At 51.0% G+C, this 22926-nt stretch overlaps 2 protein-coding genes across 2 annotated transcripts; both read left to right on the top strand.

Moving 5' to 3' along the window:
- Window positions 1–3005: 3005 nt before the first annotated feature.
- Window positions 3006–9655, top strand: SRM (spermidine synthase). Its single transcript, XM_069874706.1, has 8 exons — window positions 3006–3168; window positions 3303–3423; window positions 4350–4442; window positions 5704–5857; window positions 6714–6797; window positions 7132–7277; window positions 8135–8257; window positions 8815–9655. The coding sequence occupies exons 1-8, from the start codon at window positions 3017–3019 to the stop codon at window positions 8830–8832; spliced, it is 891 nt and encodes a 296-aa protein (XP_069730807.1). The 5' UTR covers window positions 3006–3016; the 3' UTR covers window positions 8833–9655.
- A 6425-nt stretch (window positions 9656–16080) lies between these two features.
- CORT (cortistatin) lies at window positions 16081–21532 on the top strand. Its single transcript, XM_069874546.1, has 2 exons — window positions 16081–17081; window positions 21193–21532. Exons 1-2 carry the CDS (start codon window positions 16980–16982, stop codon window positions 21406–21408), a joined length of 318 nt encoding a protein of 105 aa, XP_069730647.1. The 5' UTR covers window positions 16081–16979; the 3' UTR covers window positions 21409–21532.
- Window positions 21533–22926: the final 1394 nt, after the last annotated feature.

Raw genomic sequence — 22926 nt, 5'->3', positions numbered from 1 at the left:
TTTTCTAATTATAATGTTGCTTTGTTTCTAATTTTGGAAGTTTATCCTGTGTGCTCAGTTAGGCTAAATTTGTCATTTCATGGAGCTGCTTGAGGTCCAGAACCAGCCTGTCAGTGGAGCATGAGAGGAAGAGCTTGGTGTCTCTAGAGACAGCGCAAAAGTCATAGAGAGATTTAGGAGATGAGACTCAAACCCCAACAGCCCAGAGGAGGAAAAAAGCCAAACTGTTGTCAGACCTTTCTTACAAATTGAACTGCACAGCTCACCTGAGGTAATATGAAAAGTTAGTGTGTTTACCCAGCAGGGTTTGTGTATTTTGGAGCAAAGATTTTATTTTAAGGGGAAAAAAGGAGGGGTTTTTTTGGATCAGGGCCTGGTAGTTTCACCATAAAGTTGTAGTATGAAAGGTTTTCACCTTAAAGTTAGAGTGAAAGCACTAGCGTTAGGTAGAAGGTGAAACACAGAGTGCAGTATTGGGTTGGAGAAAGCCAATGAGGTTTGTGCTGCAACCAAATCTCAGAACAGCTATACTGACATTTCCTAGTTTTAAAAACCCACAGTGAGTCATCCTGAAATCTGTAGACAGAGATCAGCCCATGATTTCCCGGATGAATGGCAGAGTTTATTCTGAAAGCTGACAACGGCAGGCTCTGACACTGCTGTCAAAGAGGTGAGCAACGTCACTGTTTAACAGTCCAAGGAGTAGGGGGGATGTGACCTTGCTTAAAGCCACATTAAATCAGTGCAGAGCCGCTTCCTTCATTACTGTGCTGACCAGTGGATCTTGCTCCCTTTCCCCAAGGCCTCGCCTTTAGTCCACGACATCCTTTTCTGACTAAGGATTTTCTGTTTCATGCTCCCCTGTTTTGGCAGTGGTAGAATTCACTTCTCTGACTGTTAGACTGAGTAGGTCATGGTAAAAATCTTCCCTCTCTGTTCCTAACCTGAGGGCATTATTTTACAAAGACTGGGAGGAGATTAGGCTGTTTGTTTGTTTGTTTGTTTGTTTGTTTGTTTATAGTTTTTTCCCATGTTTATGGGGAGTGAGGAGTAGGGACTGGAAGGACCAGAAGAGGGTAAAGCTCATCCAGTTCCAACCCTCTGCCATGGGCAGGGACACCTCCCACTGCATCCAGCTGCCCAAGCCCCATCCAACCTGGTCTTGAACCCCTCCAGGGATGGGGCAGCCACAGCTTCCCTGGGCAACCTGTTCCAGGCTGTCACCACTCTCAGAGTGAAGAAATTCCTCCTTATATCAAGTCTAAATCTGCCCCTCTCCAGTTTATACCCTTTGCCTCCAGTCCTATCCCTACAAGCCTTTGTGAACAGTCCCTCCCCAGCTTCCTTGTAGCCCCTTCAGGTACTGAAGAGGTGGTTCCATTGCAGTTGTCTCAGTGCATTTGCAGGGGTTGCCACTTCCCCTTCTTGTCAGCTTTGCCGCTCCCGAGACATCTTGAAGTTGAAAATGAGCAGCTCTTACCCCTTTGGCTGCAGATTTCTGTGGATTCGTTAAGTCCTCTACTTAATATTCCATGCCTGGAATATCTCCATTCCATTTTGAGGAGGATCTTAATTTTAGTGTTTTCCTTAGGAGTTGCAGTTACTGCTGTAGGTTTTAAAAATGGCCTTGAGGGAAGTGCCTGGCACATCCGTGCACGCTCTGGTCCCTGGGTGAGTGCAGCCTGGAATGGACAGACACAAGGACAGAGGGCCGAGGGCAGCCCGGGATGGATGAACTGGGGCAGACGGACAGACAGACAAACAGAGGGGCAAGGGCAGCCTGCGACGGACTGACAGATGGATGGAAGGGCTGATATGATGGACAGACAGGTGGCTGGAGGGTCAACAGGATGGATGGCTGAAGAATGGGTAGATGGAAAGACAGAAGGAAGGGCTGATGGGACAGACGGGATGGATGGATGGATGGATGGATGGATGGATGGATGGATGGATGGATGGATGGAGAGATGGATGGAGAGATGGATGGAGAGATGGAGGGGTGACAGGGTGGTTGGACAGATGGATGGGCTGATGGGGGGTGGATGGACAGACGGATGGATGGACAGACAGAGGGGCTGATGGGAAGGTTGGACGGACGGGTGGGCTGATGGGATAGACAGACGGGCTGATGGATGGACAGACGGACGGAGGGGCTGATGTGGTGGACGGACGGATGGATGGACAAACAGAGATGGAGGGGCTGGTGGATGGATGGACAGATTGATGGATGGACAAACGGACGGAGGGGCTGGTGGGTGGATGGGCAGACGGACAGTGGGGCTGACGTGATGGATGGACAGACGGAGGGGCTGGTGGGTGCATGAACGGTGGGGCAGATGGGGTGGATGGATGGATGGACAGATGAGAGGGACTGGCGGATGGACAGACAGACGGAGGGGCCAGTGGATGGATGGACAGATGGACGGTGGGGCTGACGTGACGGATGGACAGACGGAGGGGCTGGTGGGTGCATGGACGGTGGGGTGGATGGGATGGACGGATGGACGGGTGGATGGACAGACAGATGGAGGGACTGGCGGATGGACAGACAGATGGAGGGTCCGGTGGGTAGATGGACAGACGGGCAGGTGGGGTGGATGGACGGATGGAGGGACAGACAGACGGAGGGGCTGGTGGGTAGATGGATGAACGGATGGATGGATGGACAGACAGATGGAGGGGCTGATGGATAGATGGACAGACGGACGGCGGGGCGGATGGGGTGGACGGACGGATGGATGGACAGACAGACAGATGGAGGGACTGGTGGATGGACAGACAGACGGAGGGGCTGGTGGGTAGATGGACGGACGGACGGGTGGATGGACAGACAGATGGAGGGACTGGTGGATGGACAGACAGATGGAGGGGCCGGTGGGTAGATGGACAGACGGACGGCGGGGCGGATGGGGTGGACGGCCGGGTGGATGGACAGGGAGCCCGGGAGCCGCGGCCCCTCCCGGCCCACGTGCCCGGGCGGGGCGGGGCTCGGGGCGGCGCTCGGCGCGGGGCCGGGATGGAGCGCGGCGGCGCGGCGGCGGCGCGGATCCGCGAGGGCTGGTTCCGGGAGACGTGCCGGCTGTGGCCCGGGCAGGCCATGTCGCTGCAGGTGGAGGAGCTGCTGCACCACCAGCGCTCCCGCTACCAGGAGATCCTGGTGTTCCGCAGGTGCGGCGGGAGGGGAGGGAGAGCGAGCGGCGCCCGGCGCCACGCGGTGGGGCCTGGCGGGAGCGGCGGCGGCGGCGGCGGGAGCAGCGCCGCCCCGGCCCGGCCCCAACCCCGCTTCCCCCCGCTCTGCCCAGCACCACCTACGGCAACGTCCTGGTCCTGGACGGCGTCATCCAGTGCACGGAGCGCGACGAGTTCTCCTACCAGGAAATGATCGCCAACCTGCCCCTCTGCAGCCACCCCAACCCCCGCAAGGCGAGTGCCCCGCGCCCCGGAGGGCTCCGCGGGTCGGGGGCTGGTGGGGCTTGGAAGGGCTGCTGTGGTTTAGAAGGGGTCTGGTGCAAGTTGGAAGGGGCTGGTGGCGTTTGGAAGGGGCTTGGTGCAAAGCTGGAAGGGGGTGGTGGGGTTTGGAAGGGGCTTGGTGCAAGCTGGAAGGGGATGGTGGGGTTTGGAAGGGGCTGGTGCAAACGGGAGGGGTCTGGTGTGGTTTGCAAGGGGATTAGTGCAAACTGGAAGGGGCTAGTGTAGTTTGGAAGGGGCTTGGTGCAAGCTGGAAGAGGATGGTGGGGTTTGGAAGGGGCTTGGTGCAAATCTAGAAGGGGCTGGTGGGGTTTGGAAGGGGGCTAGTGCAGACTGGAAGGGGCTGGTGGGGTTTGGAACGGGGCTAGTGCAGACTGGAAGGGGTTGGTGGGGTTTGGAACGGGGCTAGTGCGAACTGGAAGGGTGCTGGTGGGGTTTGGAAGGGGGCTAGTGCAAACTGGAAGGGGCTGGTGGGGTTTGGAAGGGGGCTAGTGCAAACTGGAAGGGTGCTGGTGGGGTTTGGAAGGGGGCTAGTGCAAACTGGAAGGTGATGGTGGCATTTGGAAGGGGCTGGAAGGGGCTTGGTGCAAGCTGGAAAGGGCTTGGTGCTGCCTGAAAGGGTCTGGTGTGGTTTGGAAGGGTGCTGGGGTGTGGGCTGGAAGGGGACTGGGTCAGGTTGGATGGGAGGGTGTTGTTCCTTGCACTCCAGTGCTGGGCGCTTGACAGTCCTTGTGTCCCCCCAGACCACATCTCCAAGCACCAGGGCCAGACAAGCTCAGAGGGCTGCTGGGTTTCCATCCATCCTCTTTAGGTGTACTGTGCACGTTTCCCCCTGAGACCTGGCCCTGCTGATGCTGGATTTCTGCCCTCTCCTCTCCCAGGTGCTGATCATCGGAGGTGGCGATGGGGGAGTGCTGCGAGAGGTGGTGAAACACCCGACCGTGGAGTCCGTGGTGCAGTGCGAGATCGATGAGGTACGTTGGGCCCGCGGCTGCCTGGAGCTGCCCCGGGGCTCCGCTCAGACAGGCGAGCTGCCCGGCCAAAAGCAGCCTTGCTTCCCCGCGTCCAGGGGAGCTGCTGCTTCACCTGCTGTCTCTTGTCAGCAGCGAGCGTGTTTGCTGCCGGTTCTGCTGGCGTGACACTGACAGCGCCACCTCCTTGCCTTACGAGTCATCTACGTGGCAGCTGGCTGCTCCTTCCATGTGATTTCTTTCACACACGTACAGTAGAGGCCCTTCCAAGCCAGCGTGGGGTCTGGAGAAGGAGAGCTCTGGCTTTGGGAAGGTGCTGCTTTTCCTTCTCCCTCCGGGCCAAGCGTGGGATCTAGGGAAGGAGAGCTCTGGCTTTGGGAAGGTGCTGCTTTTTTCTTCTCTCCCAACACAGAACAGAGCACTGTTCCTGCCAGAGGAGGATGGGCGCTTTGTTAACCAGGAAATAAGTGGGGGGTATTTGTTTCCGTGGTAGGTGGGCTGGTCTTCCTCCTCTCAGTCACTTTGTTCTGATATTTCGCTTTCTTAGAAAGTTTTCCTGACTCCTCAAAGCGTGGCTGCATTAGGAATGGGAAACACTGCTCCAGGAGCCTGTGTACCCTGCCTGCCAAGCTAAGTAGGGATATGTGACTGGGTTAGAACAAGCACTGCCTGACACCAGTGTATTTTATTGTTTTGCCAGCTGTGAGAAACTATGATTGTATTCAATATAAATGCTGGGCCTAGAGCAGTGGCTGCTCTGACCATCACAGCCGTTCTGGAGAGCAGACTCTTACCGTGTTAGGGGGTTGATGTCATGACTGTAGAGCACAGGTGGGGAAATCTCTCATCTGGCATCCAGAAACCTGCTGGAATGGTTTTATTTAGGGAGGAATAAACGGAAAGTCTTTAGCTAAGATCACCTCTGCGAGTGATGTCTGCAGGGAGAAGCAGCGCAGCACAGTCAGATCTCTAATCATAGTTTCCAAGCTCCTCAGGGAGCCTTTGAAGCTCTGAGTTCTTGTTGAGTTTGGCAAGGACAAACCCACAGTGTCACTGAACCCTGAGGCCGTAGGAAAGGGCTGAGTGTAGCTGGTTGGCTAAAGATGCTGACAGCTCCTGAGGATCTAGCTAGCGCGTTGGATTTGTGCTGAAGGCGTGGAAGGAAATGACTCATGGCGCTGTTCTTTGAGCTGCAGCTGCACAGTAGCCTGAGAAGCAGCTCCTCGCAGCCTCTGCTGACCCACTTGTGCTCTCTGTGTTGTAGGATGTGATCCAGGTATCTAAGAAATACCTCCCAGGGATGGCAGTGGGCTACTCCAGCGCTAAGCTGACCTTGCACGTCGGAGATGGGTTTGAGTTCATGAAACAAAATCAAGAAGCCTTTGACGTGATTATCACAGACTCCTCTGACCCCATGGGTAAGAATTCAGGTCATTAATGGGTACTGCTTTCCATACTCCTCTTCTGCTTCTCCTTTTTCCTTCTGCTTGTCTCCTGGAAGTAATACCAGTCTTCCTAGGCTGCTTTCAAGTGAAAAACCTGTCACTGACTTGGTTCTTTTGATAGAGAAAGGGAAGGATGAAGACCAGAAAATTGTGTTAAGAAGGCTTTGAGCCACCTGTCACTTTTCTGTTCTCAGAATTCAACTCCAGCAGCTATTGCGTCTGGTGGAGAGTGGATCCTTGAGTCCAGTAATCCCATGGGGCATACAGCACTGTGCTGGCAAAGACAGCTTTGCATTTGTGCCCATTAATGAAGCAGCAGCTCATGCACTGTTGGTGTGGCTACCTAACCTCAGGGTGGCTATAACAAAGTTGTTGTATTTCTGAAGGGGAGAACTGATGTAGAGAGAGACCTAATGTAGTTACGGCACCTCGTTTTAGGGACCTAACGACAAGTGCCTGAGTCACCTTCACTCTTGCAGTATTCAAAACAGAGAGGCACCTCTAAAAGGCTGTGTGGAGCAGGAGTTCAGTTTGAAAAGGAGCTTACTGAAGCAAGATGCAGCTGCTAGGACCTTATTTGGTGAAGGTTCTAGGCTTGCTATTCAGCAAAGCTTAAATAATGATGGTTCTGCTGTGCAGAACGGGGTTCACCCAGCACTGGAAGTTTTTGCTTCCAGGTTCTCCCTGAGAATACCTGTGGTCAATGAAAAGCCATTTGAAATGTCTCTATTCTAGTGCCATCCCTGTGCAGCCTGGGCATTTGAAAAACTCTCAGAAGCCTACAGCCTCAGTCTCTCTAGATGTATCTCTTTACTCGCTTCTCTCCCAGGTCCTGCAGAAAGTTTATTCAAAGAATCTTACTACCAGCTGATGAAGACAGCCCTGCGAGAAGATGGGATTCTTTGCTGCCAAGGTGAGGATGCTGTCTCTGGGCAGAGGCTGGTGCCAGGTCATTGCATGCAGCGTGTGAGGCACAGAAGACTCTCTTCTTGGGGAGACTTGACGCAAGGAGTGAAATCCAATTCAGCTCCCAGGTACAGGAGCGGTTTTAATCTGTCTGCGTCAACACATTAACTGCTGGACTGCGCTTAGTAAAACTGGTGTAAGGGTCTTATCTTGCCTTTGAAACCACAAGCTGTGCAGCACAGAGCAGGTTTGGGCTTGGAACCACTGTTAACCTGGCACAGGCCTGCACAGGGAAGAGGGGCAGCTCTCACCTTGCATCCTGTATTCCTTTCTCCCTGTAGGTGAGTGCCAGTGGCTGCACCTGGATCTCATTAAGGAGATGCGTCAGTTCTGCAAGTCTCTGTTCCCTGTTGTGGAATACGCCTATTGCACCATCCCCACATATCCCAGCGGGCAGATTGGCTTCATGCTCTGCAGCAAGAACCCGGTGAGTTTCAGGCACCTGAAGTGCCCTTTTCCTCTCCCTGAAAGCACCCGTAGAGCCGGCTGCAGGCTGTTCCCTCGCAGAGCTTGGGCTGTGCACTGAGCTCTGCCAGCCCAGGGCCCCAGAGCACCAACGCAGCTTGCACGGTGCTGAAAGCAGTGCAGCACTGACCAGTTGCCTTGGAATAGGACATTTTCTCTCTAGTGCAACAAACTTGGAAGGGAGAAAGCAACTACCAGTTTCCGGGGCTTGTTAAGGCTTTGGCTTATTGATGTTGGCTGTCATAGAGTTGGCATCTGCTTGATTAGAATCAGTTTACGACTGGTAATCTGCTCGTACAGAGGCCTCCAGGTGAGAGTCAGTATTAGGATTAGGGCTGGTAACTGTCAGACCACCAAGGTCCGTTCTCTTCCCAGGATGCTGCTTTATAGTGAGTCTGTGATGCTGCTGTCACATTGGTTTAGGGAGCCAGCAGCACTTGTACTGCTGTATTTTCTTTATCTGGGGCACTGGCAGCGTGCACTGTGTGTCTCTTAACACAGATGTGGATTCTGCTCAGAAGAGCAAAAGCCTTGCCTCTCTTCGATGCAATCCGACCGCTTCATCTGGCCCAGGGCTCACACGCAGTCTGACCTCATGCGCTGACATCTGTGAATAAGGGCTAGGCACATGAGGTACGGAGCATAAACTCGAGCCCTCGGGGTTAGAGCTGCGCAGAACATTTGATTTCATCCTAGAACAGAAAGTCATCTGTTTTCCTTCGTGTCCTCTTGGTTCTCTGCTGTAAATCTGGATGCCCGTCACACAGCCCTGTGCTCGTTACCCCAACGCTATAGCGCTATGTGGCTTCTTTATTGCAGAACACAAATTTCCGGGAGCCGGTGCAGCAGCTCTCGCAGCAACAAGTAGAGGAGAGGAATCTGAAATACTACAACTCTGACATTCATCGGGCAGCTTTCATTCTGCCAGAGTTTGCACGGAAGGTAAGTGCGGCTGTGCTGTTTGTCTTTCCTCAAGGACGAGGTATGACTTTCCTTCAGCAGGAGTGGGAGTATACGGGACTGAGGATTTCGTGCAGCCCTCAAGGTTTCTGTGAGCAAGTCTGAGCAGGGCTGTTTCTTGTGTGACGTAGCAGTGTGAGAGTCAGTCTGGGAAGACTGGAGTTCAGTTTGGAACCGTTCTTTGGGCTGTTGTCCTATGTCTTGATGGGAGATCACTCCTACTTCACCCAGCAAAATTTAGGTGCAAGAACCCACAGAACTGGTGGTTCCTATTGGAAAGCTCCAAAAATCTTAGATAAAATGTGGTTGTGGTTTCTACTGCAACCCAGAGGGTGAAGAAGGGATGCTATAGTGTAGATGCCTTCTTGAAAAAGAGTCTGTATTTGTGCATCGTTCCGTCATCTCCCAACTGGGTTGCAACTGCAGGTTCCAGAAAAAGAAAACTCCTCAGAGGTTGTGTTTCAGAGCCATATTTCTGTTGGACTGGTAGAGCTGCAGCGGGTCCAAACTGACACTTGTTTATCTTTGGCTGCCTCCAGGCCCTGAGCGATGTGTGAGACCGAGAAGCTGCTTCCTTCCTTCAAGTTGGACCCCGAGATCATCAGTGATGTGGTGGGGACCTTCCCAGCAGACTGCAGATTTGCTCTCCACTGTGTGGGATTGTTTAACCCTTTGCCAGCCAACATTCCCTTTGATGATGTGTTAAAGATGATGGGGCGTAAGCCAGATAAGACTATTGAAAAGGTCCAGTGACTTATTGCGTGAGGTCAAAACTGTTCTTTCCAGTGCTGGAAACGTAAGATGTCTTTTTCCTTTCTCCTCCTTGCACCCATTCTAAATCCTCCCCTCCCTGCGCCCACCTCCACCCCCTCCAACTGACATGGTATATTTATAACTGACACGTGTTTCTTTCTGGCCATCCTCTGAAACCTGGGAAGAGTCCAGAAGGGTCACTGACTCAGCCTTAAGCACCGAGAGCGAGAGCTTTGTGCGCAAAGTTAGCTTGCTCTCTCCTAGGAGCTCCCTGCTGCTGAGACATTTTGATTGGTAACGGGTCTGAGCCTTCGTGTCCCACTGCCCTTCTGCGACACCTGCACGGTTCTGCAGCACAGTTGGAGAAGTCACAGTGCAAACTGGTGCCATTCACAATAGGTCTCCCTCCAACCCTGACGGAGTAGCAGTATTAAACACCAGCCGGGCCAGCTGGCAGCAAAGTCTTGTGGCTTTTTCTTTTTTAAATTGGTTGGAAACAGGAGTGCTGAGGTACTCGCAGGCTGAACCCTGTCCTCACCTCTGCCGTCAGAGTGGTTCCAAAGAATGTTTATCAATATGGTGATAGGCGCTTTATATATAAATATAAATATATATATAAAAACCAAACCTTAGATCCATTGCCTGCTGTTAAATAATGATGTTGGGGAGTCAGTTGTGCTGACAAATCTCTCATCTCAGTCGTGCTGAGATGCCTCAGGCCTGCGTATTTGCTAGTCCTTAGGAGGCATCGTTATTTCTAATGCTGCCCCCAGAATCCCCGAATCACAGAATGGATGCATAAGTTGTTTTCGGTTGTACTCTGTTGTGAGATGGATCTGCCTCCACTTCTTTACTTTTGTTTTAAAGACTCCGTACCACCGCTGTGCAGTGGGCATCTTCCCAGCACAACCACTGTACGGTTGTCACTCCCTTGCAATCAATTAAACATTCGGCTCTGGTTAAGGTGACATCAGTGTGGGTCGCTGTGCTTCTTTGGGGAGAGTGTGGGGATGCAAACTGCGATCGTGAAAGTTTGCAGTGCTTGTCAGAAGGCATCCAGGGTGCTCGGTAGTTGGTCTGACTTCCTCTCTTCCTTGCCTTGAGGGATGAAAAATAAGCTCTGAAGAGTGATGCCATTGCATGTTCTATATTGTAACCTGACTGTGCGATAGCTCCAGCTTCTGTCATCCTCTGTGCTGCAGAAGTTGGTACCTTCTATCCAAGCTATTCTGTAGTCCAAACGCTGCCTCTGTTCAGCGTTCCAAGCTGTTTTCCAGCTGCCCATCTCCCTGCTAGCATCACATAATTCCTGGCAATTGCTGGCCCCGGTCTATGGCAAGAATTGTGGTGGCTTAGTTGCTCGGGGGGCCTGAACCGAGTGCTGAGCTGGGGACAGTCACTAGGTGGCATCAGGAGAAGACAAAAAAACCCTCCTTCGGAGGGAGGCTTTTTGGCTTGATAAGGGAAAACCTGACGGAGCAGGCTTGTGCAAAGGCTGGGGTTGAGCTTTACCATCCTTGCAACCCTACAAACAGCACAGGTGGTGCAGCTGCTTCATTTTCTGTGGGGTTTCCGTGGTGTCAGCTTTCTCCTCTTTCTGGTGCGACTTGCCACTTCTTTCCCAGTGCCCCCTTCTGCTACTGGTATCAGTACAGCTTTTTGGTCATAAGGGTATGCAAAGCATTGTTAAGCTGCAGAGCTGAGCCTGGATCTCCTTTGTATTGTTGTATTCAGAAGATTACACCCGTTTTGGCTCTTAGTTGTCTGGGTAACCATCTGCTTTCTCCCACAGCTACTGGTTAGTTAGGGCAATTGAGGCATTTTGGTTGCTTAGTTCTTGTGTTTTTATTATTTTTATTACAAAGAGCAGTGATGGAGGCTGGTTCTAGCTACTCCTGTTTAAATTACTGTGGGACCTGAATCCCATTCAGCCCTTCATCCTTGACAGAAAACTCTCTCTGACACTTTCTTACCCCTGGAATGGGAATCAAGACCAGGACCATAGCCCAGGAATGCCTTAGAGAAGCTGCCAACTAGTAACAGGTTCAAGTTTTCCACCCTTGGTGAGTACAACAATGCCCAGGACGGAAGGAGCTTCCTCAAACCTGTTACTAACCTCCACACAGCTAATTATTCCTTCTGCTTCTCCTGAGCTCTCTCCAAATTTCTAAGTTCAGTGATGAGAGCAGGAAGATGAGGCTGCTTGCTGTCCAGGTCACACATACTCTGTCCATAGGGTCCTGTGTGTGGATTCAGAGTCATTCCAAATCACTGTTCTTTACAGGCAGTTTCAGGTGCTTCAGTGCTTCGCGGTAGCAGAAGACAGAGATCAGTGCCTGAGCCAAGCGCACATTGACAGTGCAGAGAGGGAACAGGAGTTCATGCACCCGTAGCCAGTTCCATGTGAAAGCTTCACCCTGTGTCAAGCTCTACCACAAGGTCTACAGGCCACTTAAGCTGCTAGAACGGTATTTGGCGCGGCGGTCATCTGTCAGGGGTTGTGTCTACAGACTGATTATCCTTTCCACAAATGTACGTCTGAGCTGTGACACCACATGATGCTGTGGCCGAGGACGCTGGGGATTGAACAGAAACTCAATTTGCCCAACAGGAGAAAACTAAGGGAGCCACGAATGAAACTGAGCACGGAATACGTGAAAGCAATCTTGTCTGTGTCTCCAGGTGGGCAACCGAAAGACTTGAGTAACTTCAGTGTTTTGGCTGGCGCTTGCCCGAGGCTGGCCAAGCAAGGCTGTTCACAAGCAAAGATGTTGTTCGTCTAGACAAGCTGTAGTCATGTTCCAGCATCTTATTAAGTGAGGAGCACACAAACAAGGACAGGCTTTGTCCCAAGTAACGTACAATGCAATAGCAGTCTGAGCAGGTGGAGGCAAGCGAGGGAACAGCCTGATGGGCTTTAGCACATCAATTGCTTAAGCCTCTTGGCGCCTTTTGAACTGTCAGGCTCCCTGCTCTGCGCTTTACTCATTTCACTAACTCAATTTTTAGAAGTTCAGAAAAGACCTTAAAAATTAAGAGAAATCTCTTGCCTGTATCTCTTGAGCCCTTTCAGCCAGTTAATTGGCATGAGTGTTGTATTCATCTAGAGCTAATGATATCAAGGCCTGGCTGAATTATCGATAGAGCTTGGCTGGAGTAAGAGACTGCTGAAATAACAATGATAGTTTCTATTTCTTCAGAGAACAGCCTCGGTGAGCAAACAGTCAAAAAAGTACAAACAAATGCCACCAAATTCAGGGAGAGGAACATTCCCTTGATAAAATAATTGGGGAAGAAGATTGAAAAGTGTGGCCAAAAGCGTGAAAGAGCAGATCAGGTCAGCCCTCTCCTAAACAGTGGGCAGCCCACTGCTGGGAAGGAATTGCTTAAGAGGACTAATCCCGTGTGCCAGGGATAAGAGCAAGATGATGTATGCAGTGACGTACGTGCGTTTCATCCCCCTTCAGCTGTAGGCAAGAGTAACCAGAACCCCACGCTATATGGAGCGCGTGAATTCCTGTATAAAGCTTTCCCAGCTGAGCAGTCCCTTCTGTGGTGCTGACAATCTCGCAGTCCCGTGTGTAAACATCCCTGGTGAGCTCTTTCTGCCTGAATTCCCACAAGGCGCAGTGCGTATGCGATCCCTCAGGAAGTTCAAATGGAACATGCTTCCATCCAAGTCTTGTCCAGCCAATCTTGCCACCAACGGGATGAGTCTGGTGTAGCAGAGGTCAGTTCATACGTCAGTAGGCAGTAACCTCAAGCATCCGCAGCTGGCTTCACAGCCAGAAATGCCTCCTCCTTGAAGCCAGGGAAAACATTTTCAGTGAAAAATAGGGGTAATTTGAAATAGAAGTGTTTCGTGGAAAGGAGTTTTTTCCGAGGAAGAGTTTTGGTGGAGTAACTGAAATGTTTAACTTTGCATGCATTTTCAAATAACAAAGGGGTTTGAGCATACTGTGCTCGCCCTCCCGGCATTCTCCTGCAGTTCCTTTGGGATCAACAGACAGAGAAGGCAGCACAATTCCCCCCGCTCCACCTCCCTCGAGAGCTGAAATGGCTTGTAGTCGTGCGTGCTCTGACAGCAGCATCCCTCCGGTCCTCCCCTCCTCCTTCCTGCACCTGCACTGCAGCTCTTATCGGAGAAGAGTGGGAGCAGTAGGCTCCAGCCCACGCTCACACACTCTCTTCCTTGGGTTAGACTAGTACTTATGAAAAGCTGTGGCCGGAACAGCCACCTGCAGGCTTCTCTGAGGCCCCCGGGGACTGCAGTGCAAGAGAATACCTCAAACCTGGCCTGATAAATGGGCTGTGATTTTAGGCCCACGAACAAATTGGTTTCCCCTTCCAGGAAGGCTCCCAACTGTCAGCTGACTATTGCTTTATTTATTGCATTGGCCTTTGCCACAAGGGACTCTTGAGGGCAGAGAGAAAGGGTTCCAGTGACAGGAAAGCAGAAGTATTTAAACCCTCCCTTCAGCTGCAGCTCAGTGCCTCACCTTTGGGAACCAGGATTTGTTCTGGAGGCCTGATGCAGCTCAGCTACGTGCTTCGAGGCGTGGTGCTCTGAACCCAGACCAGGCAACAAGTAGGCAGAAGATGGCAAATATCCAGGCCATGGAGGAAAGCAATTGAGAAATTATCTCATTCCTTAACGTGTCATTTGGTACCAGGCATAATCTTGGCTTTTGTATTCTAGCGATGCCCGGTCTTTGCTGCGGTACAGATGCACTGAGGAGAGGTCGGGGACCTCTGTCTTCAAAGATAAAATGTCTCCCATTGCACGTCGCTTGTTGCTTAATCGCAGAAAGATGGATGTTGTCTTATGTGATTGTGTAAGCATCTTCTGCTGTACCTCCAAAACTGCTCTGCATCTCTGCTGAAGCCATGATAACTGTGAGCCAAAAATCCTTGGATAGCCAAGCTGTTTGAAGTTCCTGTATGCTGAACTTCTTTCTGGAGCATTCCTCCCCTCACCAGGGATGTGTTCACGGGTGTGCTGATTTCAGATAGATCTACCCTCGCTCTAAAGAGGTAGAAACCCATTCAGACCACGTGCAACTCTGGACAGAAGAGAGCATCGAGGAAGAAGACTTCTAAAGGGGTGAGTCAGATTACAGAGAAAGGGACAGTAAGAGGAAATGAAGGAAGGAATTGTCAGAAATATTCTTCTGGGAGAAGACCTTCCCTATACAGAGTGATAAGCATTTAAGGGTTGGCAAAGCCCTTAAAACCCCTTAAAGCTGGGGCCTTCTTAAAGGTCAGACAGCCAATGTGACAGGGAATGGGGAACAGTAGGAATGAAGAACAGTCCCGGTGCTACGTGTTGAATCCTTTCCAGTTACTAAAAAGAATGAATTTTATCACCAGAGTTATTTTACTTTGGAGGAGATGGTGCTTGTAGCTTACGATGGGGAAACGGTCAGCAGTGGTGGTGGCAGGACACCACTGGAAAGGGGCCAGAGGCTTGAGGAGGACAGACTGGTGTAGAGGAAGCAGCAGCAGGAGCGTGAGGGAAGGGAAGGGCAGTAGGGAAGACAGAGTTATCTGGAAAAGAGGCACCTGATAGTGAGGGATGCTGTAGCAGAGCCCGGGGAGAACTTGTGCGTATTGAGAGATCCTGTCCAACTGTGGGCACTAGAGTGTAACAGCTTTGATGTGTCCCTGTCCCTCTCGGCTGGTAAGAGACGCCCAGCCTGGCCCAGGCTAGGAGTTTTGGCTGCACTGTGCTCATCAACAGGGCAACAGGTTTGGCGCTGGTGTATCTTGATGGAAACTCTCTCCGAAGCCAACCCCCTCAAGAGGTAACAATTATTTTATTACTGCCCTTTAATCCCAGCACAGACTCAAGGGACCCAGGTCACTGTTTACATCCCTGTGGACCTCCCCAGAAGCTGACCTCTGGCTCAGTACATCATCCCTTTTTGGTAGAAGAGCATTGTCATACTTGGAACCCCAAGGAAACATACAGAAAACAGCCTACTCAGAAGGCCAAGCCGCAGACAAAACCATGTTAATTAGAACAAGCACTTTGGTTAGACCAGACAGCCCCAGCATGGAGACCTGGCTGCGCTGCTTTTGGTCTTGTAGCCCGTGAGGTTTAGTCCTGCCTCATAACTGACAGTAGGGGATTCACCTGCCTGCCTGCCAGCCCAGGTGCTTCTCCCACTCACAGGTCATACCCTTTGCGCCTCTTGAGCTTTCTCCATTTGCTATTCCCCACTTCTTGGAGCAAATTGGCTGAGGGTCGCTTGGCAAGTCCCTGTGACTTGTCTGCTTGCTGGAGCCTGGTTCTTCACTGCGCTCTGTCTCAAGCCCCAGACTGGCTGGGAGGTGTTTGACAGAATCCATTACAATGAGCTAACACAGCAATTCCGATAAACAGCAAGATCAGTTTAAAAGAAAACAGATAATGTTTCATCTGAAACTGGTGCATGGAAGCCAGCTGTCACGGGGGCGGAAAGAGGAACGATGAGGTGACAATATTTTCTGAGGAAAATCCATTTCTAGAAATTGCTGGATTGTCGCCTTTCCCCCCCCAGAAGTCCATATGACTCAGAAAAGGTTTTTTCCTTTGTATCTTTCAGTGAGGGAATCCAGCATTTCTTTTCAAACATGCATGGAAGTGATGGCATCTTTTCCCTCAAGAGCATCCAGGGTGGTGTAACTGGTGTTAGGAGCTGGATTAGTTGCAGGTAAAGCTTCATCCTGCTCTTTCCAGGAACTCTAATGCTGGTAAGTGGTAGAAATAGAGAACGGGTTTTTCTGTCTTCTGTTCTTAGTTATTCCACAGCATCCCCTTGGCGACTCACCTCTCTGTGAGGTGTGAAATTAGGATAACAATTTCCCTCTTGACTGTCCTTTGTTGTTAGGTCAGAAGAGGATGGCCCTGAGGGGAGTGCTTCTGGAGAAAGGGCTAGTGGTGAGGTGGGGTCTTAGCTCTGTCGTCCAGCAGGATGGGGAAAACGCAAAGCAGACAGCAGTGTTTAATATCACCTTTTGCTGGCCCACAAACCAGTCTCACTAGTGGGACAGCATTTTGAGCAAAGGTAGAAACAACTGAGAACCAGAGATCAGAAACCAGCTTGCTCCAAGCAGCCTGCAGTCAGTGGCAGGCAGCGTACCATGAGCCTTTTTCTGAAGCCTCACTGAGCAGAGCAGCTCTAGCTCTGACCAGCCTTTCAGTACTTTGCTTTCCCTTTAAAAGGTTTAAACCCAACCTCTCCAAGTCAGGATTGACTGCGTTGACCTATACTTCTGGGATAGGTTCAAGACATATTGAAACAATACTAAGAACAAAACCTAGTATCCTCTAACTGGCTCCCAGGTAGCCTTACGTACATTTGCAAGACATATTACTGCATAGCTGCAGGCTGTGTCCCCACGTTACCATAAAGGGAAAGCCAGGCATATTGACGTTCCACAGTGAGATGCATCACTGCATGCAGAGATCCAGATCCAAATGCCCCTAGAGTCTTGAGCCCTTTGGACACACAAGCTGGAGTCCAAGCCCATATCTAAGTACTGCTGGCCAGAAGTTTTACCTCTTCCCTCTGAATCATCCAGCATTGGCCAGAGCTTTGTGTAAGCTGGTGGCCTGTTCTGTCCAACGTTATGTTCCCAAGCAGAATTCAACCAGCTAGGAGAGACACAAACACTGCCTACGAATTATCGGGTGAAGAGTCCCAAACCTTTCCTTTCTCAGTCTGTGCAGGTCTGGCACAAGGAAAGCCCAGAGGCACCGAAGTATCCCACTCAAGCAGCCAAGTGTTAACAACCTCTCCAAAGTCTAATTTGCCTTTGATGTAGACTTAATTGTTTGCGTCACCCACTGGGCTAGGGGGAGGGCTATAAAAGGGGCTGCGGCCATTGTCTGAGGCAGAAGAGAGCCCAGAAACAGCTCCCTCTCCCAGTTTTCCTCATTCGGCACGGTAGTCACAGCCTGTACATCATGCAGCTGGTGGTCAGCCTGGTGTCCGTTCTGCTGCTGGTGTGGAGCGTGAGAGCTACTGCACTGCCCGGAGAAGAGAGACTCGCATTACAGAACACTAGGGTGAGTATAATGCACCCTGTGCAGGAGCTGGGTGAGGTGGGAGCTCACGGAGCAGGTTGGAGCCACGAGAAAGGTACTAAGGGCAATTAGGCTTTGCCTGATGCAAACAGCTCTTCCACCCTTCTCTATTCCAAGTTGGTACAGCTTCATGCACTGCTGAAGCACAAGCTGTTACTATAGCCCACTAGCCAGTTTATTTAGGAAAGGTACCCGGGCAGATGCCAGAGAGCTGCAAAAGTGCATTCTGAGCTAAGCAAAAACTGGTAAAAAGAACAGAGCAGAGGGGGCTCGAAAGAGAAAATTATATTGCTCAAAGAGTGCAGCATCAGAGAATAAAGCAGAGTACTAGGGAGGGAAAGAAAAGATACATAATTGGTAAAATGATCAAGGGAGATGATATTTTAAATAGGACTCATGGGAAGGACAAATGTTTAAAAGATGGGTTCAGTAGGAAAGTAACAGAGGAATAATAAATGAAGTAATTATATCAGAATAAAATTGCTTTTTGCAGAGTAGTATTCACAAGGGGAGTTACACTGACATAGTTCTGCTAGAATAATTACACTCTGAACCAGCATAGCTCTGTGCAGTGGCAAAACTTATTATAGCAATATAATTATCCTACCAACTAGCAAAACTCTAATATTATAATGGCTATAGCATTATAATAACTTTGTTTTGCTGGACTATTTCCCTACAAGGCCAAAGGGAAGGAAGCAATAGGAAAACAGAATCATAAGCAAGTGCTGTGTTCTGCTTGCCCTGACCCCTCGGTTTTCTCACCTGCGTGTTCCTTGTCATCCCTGAGGATCCTCTGAGCTGTGGCCGGTCACCCCGCAGTTCGGTTCCAGCTGTATCTGTAAGGCTGCTGTTATTTCAGCCCTGCAGAGGAGCTACGCAGAGAAGTGAAGGATCCCAGTGTTGGTTTCAAAGGCACTAACTTCTCCTTTGTAAGCGTCCACATCGTTTTTTCTGTCTTAAGTGTTGGCTCCAGCTCATCCATCAGTGTCTTGCTGCTTCAGGAATGGGCTCACATCCCATTAACAACAAAACTGGCTGCAAGAAAGAAACAGTGTGAGGTGCTAGGGCTAGCATTCTGTTAGAGATCAGGGCTTCTGCAGCTGACTGGGATTAACCCTTCTAAGGATAACTGTAAACTTTCAGCTGTATATTCTTACAATAACAAATTCAGTCCTTAAAAAGAAAACTGTTTCCGATGCAAAGGTGCTGGGGAAAAAAGAAACAAGTTGTAGGGAATAAATTGGTAAATAAGGCTTTGGTAAAAATGAATGCAAGTGTAATGACTTCTAGTCTTCCACACGCTGCTGCTTACAAAATAATCGTAGAATTATAACAGAGATAATGATTCTCTTTAGACCATTCTACAAACCAAAAAATTGTTAGATAGTGATGAGCCTGTTCCTACAGTCACCACTGCTGCAACTCAGCCAAATGTTTTAAGTAAGAAGAATATGGGGATTTTACATATAAACCACCATAAAATGCATAACAATGCAAAAGAAAGATCTGCGCATTCTGATGCACTGGTGGATGTAGTTGAGGGAACTGAGTGGCTACCCAGAGGTGTGCCACAATCCACCCATGCCAATATCTCTACCTGCTGCCAATCTCTATCTCTTGCACCTCAGAAACAGCTCTATGCAGAAAGGATGTTAGCAATGGATTAGTGCAGGGGAAGAGCTGCCTAGTTTCACTAACAGCCACAGCCGATCATGCGTAAGGAATATCCTCTAACAGGAGGCTGAGCTGTTCCCCACCCCTCAGTCTGAAGCTGCTGGTTCTGCTTGGAGCAGGTTATTTCAAAAGATAACACTTACAGCTAGGAAAGAAGCTTAGAAGGAAGGCATGACCCAGGAGATACCTTTAGAAGAGTTTCCCAGACTGTCTCTCTAAGGCTCAAGACATTTCTGTTACTTGCAGCACAGGCGTAAGAATCAGGATGGTCACAAGCTGGCTTTTCTTTGCTGCTGCAAACATAGCATGTAATTTTTCTGTACCTCAGTTTCTCTTGTGCAGAAGCAGGGTTAGTTAATAGATCTAAGAAAGAGATTTAAAAATAACCATAAACATCTGTAACGTGAACTCAAAATAATTGCTGCTGCTGCCTGTAGTTATCTGTCTTTTCAGTTGCTCACCAAGTGGTCCTTAGCAAACACTGATGCTGACAGAGCCAGCAGTAGATACAACAGTTCCAGATGTAAACATGGCATTTGTGAGAAGTTACGTGGAAACGTGCTTCCAAGATTCCCATCCATATGTGAAATGGGATCTGTTCCTGTCAAACCATCTCTCCCAGCTTGTCCAGTACCAGCTGTCTCTGATAATGAGTCACAGAGACTAGGAACACTCAGGCAAGAGGTAGTTCTTTGGATTTGCTGGATGTAAAGTTAAGAGAAGCAAGATAACTCACAGCAGCTTGTTCCTGACGGAACTCCCTCAATCCCCAAACCACAGGCTGTGCTCTTTCCTATACTGCTATGGCAAAGGGATGCAGGTCAGCAGCTCCTCATTTGCTCTGCCTCTGCTCTTCCCCCAGCATCAGGCTTCTGATGGGTTCTCATTCTTGAAATACAAGCTGCCTGTCTCCACTGATTAAATATTTTCCTCCAGACACTTACGGTATCCTTCTCCCCACCAACCCAGCCCTCTCCTTTGTGACATTTCATTCTCAGCATTTTATGGTGTGTTGCAGCCCTCGGTACGCTTAATTTAATATTGCTCAGGACTCTGCCTCTTCCCTGACCTTCCCACAGTGGATGCTGGGCAGTCAGGGCAGTGAAGGGAGCATGGGCTTTCTAGGCGAGAGGCAGCTCGGCATTCAATGAAATTTAATTAGTGCAGGCGGCAAGGGACTTTGCAGCCAATTGCTGTCTATTTGTTAGCAGCTCTTTTCCAGTTACAGCATGGCATGTGCGTCTCTGTCTGCCCAGCGGCTGAGCTGGACCAGGGACAGGAGAAGGGAGGAGTGAGGGGAGACTTTCTCTCTGTCTACAGCGACCTTAAAGAAGGTTGTAGTGAGGTGTTGGTCACTAGTGAGCGTGTTGGGCTCTTCTCCTAAGTAATCAGTGATAGGACGAGAGGAAATGACCTCAAGTTGTGCCAGGGGAGGTTCAGAGTAGATATCAGGAAAAATATCTTCACAGAAAGGGTTCTTGGGCACTGGCACAGCTGCCCAGGGCGGTGATCATGTCCCCATCCCTGGAGGTATTTAAAAGACAGGCAGACAAGATGCTTAGGGTTATGGTTTAGTAGTGGACAGGCATGGTTGAGCTTGACAATCTCAAAGGTCTTTTCCAACCAAATGATTCTATGATTCTGCGACGGGTAGTCATAGGCTCCTCAGTTTCAGCACAGCTCCACCGATGGGAAAAGCATCAGCTCTGAGGAGGGGAAAGCAGGGAAATGAGGGAGGGATGTTCACACCCTACAACAACCCCCTGCCTCAACGGTCTTGGGGAGCAAGTATGAGCCAGCAGTGGCCCAGGTGGCCAAGAAGGCCAATGGCCAATGGCGTGGCCAGCAGGGCCAGGGAGGTTATTCTGCCCCGTACTCGGCACTGGTGAGACCGCTCCTCGAATCCTGGGGTCAGTTCTGGGCCCCTCCCCACAAGAAGGATGTTGAGGCTCTGGAGAGAGTCCAGAGAAGAGCAACGAAGCTGGGGAAGGGGCTGGAGAACAAGAGGAGCAGCTGAGGGAACTGGGGCTGTTTAGCCTGGAGAAGAGGAGGCTGAGGGGAGACCTCATTGCTCTCTCCAACTACCTGAAAGGAGGGTGTAGAGAGGAGGGAGCTGAGCTCTCCTCCCAAGTGACAGGGGACAGGATGAGAGGGAATGGCCTCAAGCTGCACCAGGGGAGGTTCAGACTAGATATCAGAAAGAAATCTTTCACTAAAAGGGCCGTCAGGCACTGGCACAGCTGCCCAGGGAGGTGGTGGAGTCCCCGTCCCTGTGGGGATTTAAAAGATGAGTAGACGAGGTGCTCAGGGACTTGGTTTAGTGGCAGACAGGAACGGTTGGACTCGATGACCCAAGAGGTCTTTTCCAACCTGGTGATTCTACAATCTGTCACTCTCTGCTGCTCTCTGCCCGCAGGAACAGAGCACAGTCCGGAAAGACACCATCCTGAAGATGCTGGCGGGCTTGCTGGACAGCGTGGATGTGGGGCGTGAGGTGGCCTCCCCAGACATGGAAGAGGAGGGGAAGCTGGGGGAGGAGCAGGCCGTGCTGGGGCGGCTCGCCCAGCTATCGCAGCGGGACCGCAAGGCTCCCTGCAAAAACTTCTTCTGGAAAACCTTCACCTCCTGCTAGCGCTGCCCAGCCCGGACCTGCTGCTCTTGCCCACCCGCGAGCACCCTCCTTTCCCCTCGGCTGCCCCATCCCCTGCGCTCCCTTCCTTTTCTTCTCCACCCCTAAGAATAAAGCATGGCGCCTCGGGGACTCTCTCTGCCTCTCCACACCTCGCGGGTGCCTGGCCACGTGGAGCCCCAGCTCTGGCCATGAGGGCTGGGGGCCAGGGCAGGGGCCGCCATTTTGGGGTGGGGGGCAGGGGCTGGTGGCCATTTTGTAGAGGGGCTTCAAGAGGGCTGGGAGTGCACAGTGGGGCTGGGGGATACAAGGGGGGTGTGAGGGGCTGAGGGTGCACAGGGGGGCTGTGTGAGGGGCTGGGGGGGATGCAGGGGGCGTGCGAGGGGCTGGGAGTGCACAGTGGGGTTGGGGGGATATAGGGGAGCTGTGTGAGGAATCTGAGGGGGTGCATTGGGGCTGGGAGGGTGCCGTGGGGCTGTGTGAGGGGCTGATGGGGACTAGGGGCTACAGGGGGCTGTGTGAGGGGCTCAGGGTGCACAAGGGGGCTGGGGGGTGCAGTGGGACTGAGGTGGTACGAGGCGGCAATGTGAGGGGCTAGGGGTGCTCAGTGGGGCTGTATAAGGGGCTGTTGCAGGGGGCTGAGGAGCTCAGGGTAAGCAATGAGGCTGTGTGAGGGGCTGGGGGTGTGCAGTGGGGACTGAGGTGTACCCAGAGCCTAGCCCTGGCCCGCCTCGCATTTGACAGCAGGCATCTCGTGTCTCTGGCAGCTCTTGACAGGTTGAGAGCTGGGGTTGTTCATTTTGGGGAAGAGAAGGCTGGAGACACCTTAGAGCAGCCTCGCAGTGCTGAAAGGGGCTCGAGGAAAGATGGAGACAGACTATTTAGCAAGGCCTGTTGTGGCAGAACAAGGAGTAATGGTTTTAAACCAAGGGAGGGGAGATTTAGACTGGATGTAAGGAAGAAATTTTTTATGCTGAGGGTGGTGAAACACTGGCACAGGTTGCCCAGTAAGTAGTAGATGATGTGGCTCTGATCAACCTGATGTGGTTAAGGATGTCCCTGCTCCTGCAAGGGGATTTGACTGGGTGACCTGTAAAGGCCCCTTCCAGACCAAAGCATTCTGTGATCTCCAGAGCAAGTCCCCGGGTGCTCTGGGGCTGCATCTGAAACTTCGTGGGTTAAGTTGTGGTCCTGGGGCCAACAGCTGACTCTGCTCTGGTTCTCACATGGTTACTTGATGCCTTGTCATCTTGATCAAGAAAACAAAACTGAAACACCTGATTTCTCCTACTCAGCTTCTTGAGTGCCATTTGCTCTCTGGAGGGCCTGTTGTTTTATTTCTTTTGGCTTGATGAGGAGCTTTTTGAACTTAGCTTTAGAGCTGACAGGTAGTGCAAAGATACGAAAGGCAGATGTGTCTGAGTTCATGGATATTTCTCTCTAAAGAAGATTGCTGAGGCCTTGGTTTTGCATGCTGGTGAAAAGAAAGGTATGAAATTTAGTTGCTTTGTTTGCTTTAAT

This window comes from Phaenicophaeus curvirostris, chromosome 22 (genome assembly GCF_032191515.1).
Source record: "Phaenicophaeus curvirostris isolate KB17595 chromosome 22, BPBGC_Pcur_1.0, whole genome shotgun sequence".
In the NCBI taxonomy this organism is placed as follows: Eukaryota; Metazoa; Chordata; class Aves; order Cuculiformes; family Cuculidae; genus Phaenicophaeus; species Phaenicophaeus curvirostris.
Note: the sequence above shows the minus strand (reverse complement) of the source record. Positions and strands in the feature narration are given on the sequence as shown.

Coding starts and splice junctions, on each gene's coding strand:
- SRM (XM_069874706.1), top strand. CDS start 3,017: ATGGAGCGCGGCGGCGCGGCGGCGGCGCGGATCCGCGAGGGCTGGTTC. Junction 4,443..5,703: donor TGCAGTGCGAGATCGATGAG/GTACGTTGGGCC, acceptor TCTGTGTTGTAG/GATGTGATCCAGGTATCTAA. Junction 7,278..8,134: donor TGCTCTGCAGCAAGAACCCG/GTGAGTTTCAGG, acceptor TCTTTATTGCAG/AACACAAATTTCCGGGAGCC.
- CORT (XM_069874546.1), top strand. CDS start 16,980: ATGCAGCTGGTGGTCAGCCTGGTGTCCGTTCTGCTGCTGGTGTGGAGC. Junction 17,082..21,192: donor TCGCATTACAGAACACTAGG/GTGAGTATAATG, acceptor CTCTGCCCGCAG/GAACAGAGCACAGTCCGGAA.